Here is an 8266-nt window from a genome sequence, read left to right as displayed (position 1 = left end):
ATACTTGCCTGCGACGTAACCACTTTTGAAGCCATAAATCCGGCTACCGGATTCCCTTAGGTTTACAACTAAACAGAGGTATGTAAAATACATCGGAATTGCTTGATGAAAAATTGGGATTTTGTGACCAGAAATGGACTTACACTACTTTCAAAATTATCAAATTTTCAATAATGTGACTTCAATCATATTTAATTGCTTAGAATTCAAGGTTTTTCCAAAAAACTGTATTATATTTTCAAAAATTTAAATCTTTTATTCATGTTATGCCAAGCAAAATTGCATATAACTTTAAACAACATTATACATTAAAAATAAAAAAAATATTCATGGTTATTAACTTATTAATTTAAAATATCTTCGTTGACACCACGGGAAAGGTTTTTGAAATAATTGTGGTGCACAGGTGGAATATAAGGCAATAAATCACTCATCTTTATATTTAGCTGAGGTTATGGGTATAGAAGTTTTGTACAGAGGTGATAATTTTATGTTTTTAAAATGTTTTGGTCTATGATATTTCATGGTAAGATTTAACAACATGTTTTACGTGCAATTCATGCATAATTTCGATTTTTTTTAAATGGACTTACACCACTATCAAAATAAACGGCTCAATTAATGTTTGTGATGCAGTTGATGACAGAATCAGACTGCTTCAAGACGATCAATCAATCCATTCCGACGTTAACAGAGGGATTACGGATGATTTGGATCCTCTCGAGCTATTACTCTTCCGAGGAAAAGATGATGGGTCTGCTGGAAAGGATTTCGTGGCAACTTTGTCAGAATGTCATAGCCAATCTATCCATTATCGACTTGTTCAAGTAACCTCCTTTCAAAGAATCTTTAAAATGATTTTAAACATTCAACTAGGATCCAGTTTATAAAATTCGTAATCGAGGATTTAAAAAAAATTTTGCTGTTCAATCGAACATTCTAATATCACTGATTTATCACCAGTTGGGATTACAGAGATTTAGAATCATAGAAATTTGAAATTTGTAAAGATTCGAAAATTTTGAATTACGGAGATTTGAAACTATCGTGATTTGAAATTATAGAAATTTGGAATCTTGGAATGGTATTATATAATTTTCGAAATTACAGAGATTAGGAACTCACAAGTATTGCAAAATCACAGAAAAACCACGATCACCGATTGGATTTCTTTCACGTTACATATCCTGTTACACTTATTTCTTTATAAAGTTTTCAAAAAGTCCTCTACAATTGATTAATTAAAAAACCCTGAATCTAAAAATGTCCTGCCGTTTGCTGTACAGAAAGCCTTTGAACGTGATTTTAAAGAAGACTGAGGAGGCCCACACGATGCTGAAGAATTGGAAAAAGTCGTACTTAAAGAATCGAGAGGACATTGAAATTTCTGGCAAGGGAACGCGTTGGGAATTCGATCAAAAAAGATTATTCCAAGGAACAGAATACATAGCCTCTGTTTGCGATGGATTGAACCAAGTTGCAAACGTTCTTCAAGAATTTCACAATATTTTCGGGCCTCATTTAAAATCGATTATCAGTGATCCAGCTCAAATTGACTCTATTATAAAAAGAGTCGACAAATTGATCGTTCCAATCTTGGAAGCAGACTTTAACATCTTCGACGAGTATAATAAGGACAATTGGGAAGCTACTATGTCCTTGTTCTACGAAGAAGTACACTATCTGGAGAACGAGGCTAAGTTCTTCATCGACGAGTGCTTCGCTTCGTTGATATGCGCGGAAAGTGCACTTGAGATGTTGTTAAAATTCAAAGAGACGAAGACAAGAACTGTTATTCATCAGCAATTGATCAGAAAGTTTGACGTGATTATGCAACAATTCAGTAAAGAGGTCAACACTGTCGAAGGGATATTTAACAGAGGTAAAATACTTGGGGATATTTTTTTGAAATATTTGAATATTTTAGGAAACGTTAAATATTGTATACTTTAGTTTATAAACTGATGACATGGTGAATTTTTACAGTGCTTTTATAATATTTTTATAATGACACTTACCTAATGAATTATTTAAAGTAAAAAAATTCTGTAAGAATTTTTAAATTATTTTCTAAATAATATAAAATTTAAATATTTCAATTTTGTAGTATCGTAATTGTGAGGATGAGAGAGAAAGCGGGCGACGAGCGAGGATAGCCAGGCCCAACGGGAAAAACCCCGGCGACAAGAGGCTCACGAAGGGCCTGGCTATAAAGTACGGCGTGCGAGGGATGAAGGGACAGTGTGTTTGGAAAAGTCGAGAGGCATGAATAGAAGAAGCGTGTGTCAAAGTCAAATGTATTATTAATCAAATGTATTTATACTTCTGATCCCACATAATTTTGGGGGCTCGTCCGGGATTGGATAAAACAAAGTGTACGATAACTGTGACAATAGTTGTCGTTTTTGAAACTGCATCGTGTGTATCGTAACTGTGATAGAGTTGAAGAGTTAATAGAGTTGATACTGTGTGTGTATATCGTGTTGATAATTCTTTCAAGATGTCTGATACAGGAAACGGCGGTACCATAATCGATACCGAACAGCGAACAAGCTCACGCACCGACACACTGGCGCAGATAGAAACGATGAAGCTGGTCGAGTTGAAACGAGAGTTGAAAAGCCGCAAGCTGAGAGCATCCGGAAATAAAAAGGAGTTGCAAGATCGACTGAGAATAACTCTAATGTTGGAAGTTGAGCATGGTGAAAATGAAAATGAAAGCAGTTGTGACGAGAGCGTAGATGTAGAAGATGTTAAGAAATGCACGAGACGAATGCAGGTGCTGATGTTTAACAATGTTGAAGAATCCATGGACATATTGTCAAAGCGAACGTCTGTCTCTGGATCCAGGAATTTGAAGATATGGCGGAGCTATGTGAGTGGAGAGACGTTAAAAAAATTACCTATGCGAAGCGGTTATTGCGCGGATCGGCTAAATTGTTCGTTAGCTACGGAAAATGTTGTCGCAATTGGTTGGAGATGAAGCGAGCATTGAGATCTGTGTTCTCGCAAACTGTAGATTCGCACAGAATTCATAAGGAACTAACACGTAGAACCAAGAGTCAGGATGAGTCGTATCAAGAATATATTTACAAGATACTGGAGATAGCCAAAGAAGCAGATATGGAAATCCCCGCAGTCATTTATTACATCATTGACGGAATTCAAGACTACGAGTGCAATAAAATGATATTGTCATGAAGAAGAATTCAAGATCAAGGAGCAGACGTAGTGAAGAGAAAACGAAGAGGACAGTCCGTGGAATCACTGGAACTACAACGCAAGAAGTTATACGAAGATGCTTTTTATGTGGAGATCGAAATCATGTTAGTGTTAATTGTCCAACGAAAAGCAAAGGTAAAAAGTGTTTCAAGTGTGGAGAGCACGGGCATACTGCGTCTGAATGTAACAGCGGAAATGAACTTGTAAAGGATGTGAGTAGTACAACGGAAGCATCAAGGAGAAAACGTCTAAAAGAGTAAATTAGTAGCGTTAGTAGATTCTGGTAGTGACATAAATTTAATGCAAGCGAATGATTACGTACAAATCGGCGCACCTAGATTGAAGAATAGAATTTTGCGATTTCGTGGTGTTGGACTGGAAAAGAATATAAGAATTTTGCACAACGATAACAATAGATCACGCGGTGTATCCCATAAAAATACATGTTGTATCCGACGCATTGATGCTACATAATTTAATAATCGGAACAGATTTCTTAGATTCTGTAGAGATTACCATGAAGGGGGGAGAAATTTCTATAAATAAATTGGACGTGCCGCAAATTCTTAGCATTAATATTGAAGATAATGTTGAAGAAACTGAAGTAGATTTATCGCATGTTACAGTTCCCGAACACAGAGAAACAATAGAAGATTTAGTTGAGAGGTATCAACCCAATAAAACCACGCCTGCCGAGGAGAAGTACCCAAGCTACGAGCTCCAAGTTTTAGCTATTATAAAAGCATTAAAGAAGTTTAGGATTTATTTGTTAGGTATTTCATTTACAATAGTCACCGATTGTCAAGCGTTTACTTTAACTATGAATAAAAAAGATCTGTGCGTACGAGTAGCTAGGTGGGCACTTCTTCTCGAGGAATTTGACTATAAGATAGAACATAGGCCGTGAAAGAGCACGAAACACGTAGATGCACTGAGTAGAAACCCGTTGGCGACCATCATGCTAATAAGAGAAGATGATGACGGAATTATTGTTAGATTACGTGAAGCGCAGAAAGAGGATAGCGATTTGCGTGAAAATCGTGACGACGTCGAGCGATACCAAGAGAGGGGATATGTATTAAAAGGCGATATTTTGTATAAGGAGATTAACGACACCCCGTTGGTGGTCGTACCCAGAGCGATGCAAGCGCATGACCGCGGTCATTTCGGTATTACGAAGACCGAGGCAATTGTGAAAAGGTTTAAAGGAGTGCGACAAAAGGTGGAAAAGATCGTGCATAACTGTGTGAATTGTATTTTGGTGGAACGAAAACATGGGAAACAGGAAGGATTTTTGAATAGCATCGATAAAGGAGAAGTACCGTTGGACACCTACCACGTCGACCACATAGGACCATTGCCATCGACGAAGAAAAGTTACCGTCATATTTTCGTAGTCATTGACGCATTTACGAAATTCGTTTGGTTATATCCGACCAAATTGGACAAGTAGAAAGAGTTAATAGAACGCTTATACCCCTTTTAACTAAATTAGCTGCACCTAAACCGGAAGAGTGGTATAAATATTTAGATACAGCGCAGAAATATCTGAATGCGACACCGAGTAGGAGTACGAACACGACACCTTTCCAACTATTATTCGGTACACATGTGAAAATCCGTGAAGACCCTGACATCAGAAGGTTGGTGGAAGACGAGTGGATCAGCATGTTCCAGAAAGAACGCGACGAGGTCAGAGCACAAGCAAAGAGGAAAATTGCAGAGGTTCAAGCACAGAATAGGAAAGCCTTCAACAAGCATCGTAAAAAGGCAACAGAATATAAGCAGGGTCAATTGGTGGCAATAAAGAGAACGCAGGTCGCTCCAGGCTTGAAGTTCCACGCGAGGTATTTTGGGCCCTACCGCGAATTATAACTTCAACGTTCACCGATACTGTTCCGCGGTTTCGTAATGTTCCATTCTGATTTTCGATCTTGATTGTTTGTCGATTCACCCCGTTTCACCCTTCGATTTAATTGTAATTTTCATTTATAATTTGTAGAAACGTTTTTCAACCATGTATTTTTTCATATTTGCTGAATTTTTGAATATTGTATTGTAGTATCGTAACTTTGAGAAAGAGTAGTTTTAAGCAAATGTGGCGAGCGACGATAGCCAGGCCCAATGGGAAAAACCCCGGTGACAAGAGGCTCACGAAGGGCCTGGCTATAAAGTACGGCGTGAGAGGGATGAAACGTGAATAGAAGAAGCGTGTGTCAAAGTCAAATGTATTATAGTTATTCTTATATTTTGTTAATAAACACCTATTTATATTTCTGATCCCACAATAATTAGACTATTTTAAATGTTCAATTTAGCAAAACGAAATCCACCATTACTGACTTATCATCCCCCGATGGCCGGTGCTATATACTGGGTGAGACAGTTGTTCCATCGTCTAAGAGGACCAGTCTTGACCCTGAAGAACGTTGAAGAGTTGAAGAACAGTCAATTAAAGATTCTAACTTTCAGTCAATATTTCGAAGTGGGTAAACAGTTGAAAGCATTCGAAGAGTCAAAATTTCATACGTGGGCGGAGAAAGCTCAATTTATCGTGATGAATACTATGAAAAAGAGCATTTTAAGAATGGTGCAATCTGAACCAGACAAAGGTAAATAAAAGCAGAATAATTTTTCACTTGCTGACAATTAGCAATATTTCTTCAACTAATAAGAGAGAAACAAAAATTCCGTTTCAGGTGCGTTAACATTCCCAGACACAGTACAGACAATTCATCCACCGAAAAAGGGGAAACATAAAGACTTCGGATCACCTGGATCCACCCCTCAAGGTTCTGTTCAAAAAGGAGAGCAAATGTCGAAACCAAGCATCGGTGATGAATCTTTCGAAATTTTTCTACATTTCTAATTTCCGAATTTTCAAATTTTCAGAGTTAAAAATGTCCGAATTGAACAAATTTTTAGATTTAAAAAGTTTCTGAATTTTTAAATTTTCTGATTTAGAAATTTCCGAATTTTCAAATTTTTTAATTTTCCAACATTTTTTACATTTACCGTCTCTCGTGTATCTTTTAATCTAAATTTGTCCGATAGAAACTAGTAGTTCAGGTGGTACCAAGGGACAAGTTAAGCCTGAGACTAAGGCTGACGCGAAAGGAGATCAAAAATCGTATGCTTCCTCGTCGGAGAAGCAAGGCCTTCACGGGACTAAAATCACTTGGACGGAATTTATGAGCGGGTCGATTCTAATCGAGTGCAGGCTTCGTTTCCAAGTGAATTTTAACTTCGAGGTCTTCGAAATTATTCACGAAGTATGTTCTCTTTCAGGGAAGTGGTAATATTCTAAAGTTAAGAATTTAATTAACATTCGATTAAGCTGAATTTAAATATTTGGAAGATGAAAAGTACTTTTCTGCTTAAACATTTTCACTTTGATAATTTCAGAAACTATCAATTTAGTTTTATTTATTTAAGCATTTATCTTTTAAGGTTAAATTTTAATATTCCAAAGTTGAAAAATAACTTTTCTCTTGAAGATTCTCACTCGGTTGTATTAAAACAAATTTCACGTTCTTGTAAAGTTCGATTAATATTTTTAGTAATTTTTCAAGGTTTCAATTTATATTTAATCATTCTGAAATTGATGTTTTTTCATCGTAGGCTGAGTTAATGGAGCAGTTAGGATACGAATTATCCCCAATAGTAAAAGACGCGAGTATTCAGAAAAATCGATTGAGAAACGACCTTGAAGTGACGGAAAGAATGATCGATCAGTATAATAAAATAATCGACAAAATGGGCAAAGCTGATGTATGCATAAAATATTGAAATTCGTTCAGAAACAGATTTTTAATAATTGACGAATGAAATTATCGTTCTTTTATTATCATAGATACTACTGTTGAAGAACACTTTGCTGGAAATTGAAAAACATATTCAGCCTGGTGTGATGCGTTTCAATTGGAATTCGTTGAATATTTCTGATTACGCGCATAACTGTGAGAAATTGTTGAAAAATCTGAGCTCGGTCGTGGATCAAGTGAACCACATGAAACATGATCTTGATAATAGAATAACTAGCGAGCTACAGACTTACAATCTCTTTTCCCTAGCGCCGGATTTGTATGACATTGAAGAGCTGATGCCATGCAAGGTTTGTACTTATCGTTGGAATTGAAAAAGTTAAAGTTATTTTTCAAAATGTTCTGTTTTTAAAATGTTTATTTTCCTAGAATCCAAAAAAAATGAATTCCCTTTTCACAATTCTTAATTTTCCTCAATTCCAAGAACCCTGAAATCCACAGAAACTAAATTTCTGTCCTCAAAATTTCCCTCATTCTAATTTCTAATTCTCCTAAATTCCAAGCATTATAAAATCCTTAAAAACACAATGTCTCTCCTTCGCAATTTCGAATTTTCTTCGATTCTAAACATTTCAGAGTCTATAAAAAGTAGATTTCTTCTATCAAAACCTCCCTTCTTCCAATTTCTAATTTTCCTAAATTCCAAACACACTTGAATCCCAACAAAATAATTCTCACTTTTGTAACTTCCATTTTTTCACAATTTTAAACGCGCCAAGTTTCCGCGAAATAAATGGGAAACTGAATCTTTCATTTCTCAAACAATATTCATTGGTATTCTTCCAAGACCTATTTCCAAGAGATACAGACTCGAAGAACCGAACTGATCACAGCAATGACCACAATGTATCGATCGACAAGTCCGGTGTTGATCAAACTGGAAAGTTTAGTATTGGGAACGTTTACTGGTAAAAGTCCAGCCATGCAACTCTTCTATGACAAATATGAGAAAAAGATGTTCTCCACTTTCATTACGTACGTGATATACGTTTCGAATACCAAAGATCAATCATCGTATTCGAAAATGAAATTCTGGATAAAAAAAACTATGATATTCGTAGGTGTATGATTAGGAACTTGGAGTGTTTCGATAAAACTCTAATGAGTTCTAAGCCACTCTTTCAAGTGGATTCTGTACTAATAGCATCAGAAGCTGTTTTAAGACCATCCCCTGGTGAAATATATAGCATGGTACTTCAAAATGTAAAGAATTTATTGGA

The 8266-nt window shown here is 36.1% G+C and overlaps 1 protein-coding gene across 1 annotated transcript in view; it reads left to right on the top strand.

The window, feature by feature from the left end:
• Nucleotides 1-636: 636 nt before the first annotated feature.
• The window catches only part of LOC108578218 (dynein heavy chain 10, axonemal-like), a gene marked incomplete at its 5' end in the record, with an annotated part of 53625 nt that continues 45995 nt past the window's right edge, over nucleotides 637-8266 (top strand). The window contains 9 exon segments of the mRNA XM_017941502.1: nucleotides 637-827; nucleotides 1287-1882; nucleotides 5541-5834; nucleotides 5922-6056; nucleotides 6277-6494; nucleotides 6844-6993; nucleotides 7076-7336; nucleotides 7834-8021; nucleotides 8108-8266. The exon segment at nucleotides 8108-8266 is cut by the window's right edge and continues 26 nt beyond it. Of these exon segments, the coding sequence (XP_017796991.1) occupies nucleotides 637-827; nucleotides 1287-1882; nucleotides 5541-5834; nucleotides 5922-6056; nucleotides 6277-6494; nucleotides 6844-6993; nucleotides 7076-7336; nucleotides 7834-8021; nucleotides 8108-8266 (2192 nt within the window).

This window comes from Habropoda laboriosa, unplaced genomic scaffold (assembly GCF_001263275.1).
Source record: "Habropoda laboriosa isolate 0110345459 unplaced genomic scaffold, ASM126327v1 scaffold2634, whole genome shotgun sequence".
In the NCBI taxonomy this organism is placed as follows: Eukaryota; Metazoa; Arthropoda; class Insecta; order Hymenoptera; family Apidae; genus Habropoda; species Habropoda laboriosa.
Note: the sequence above shows the minus strand (reverse complement) of the source record. Positions and strands in the feature narration are given on the sequence as shown.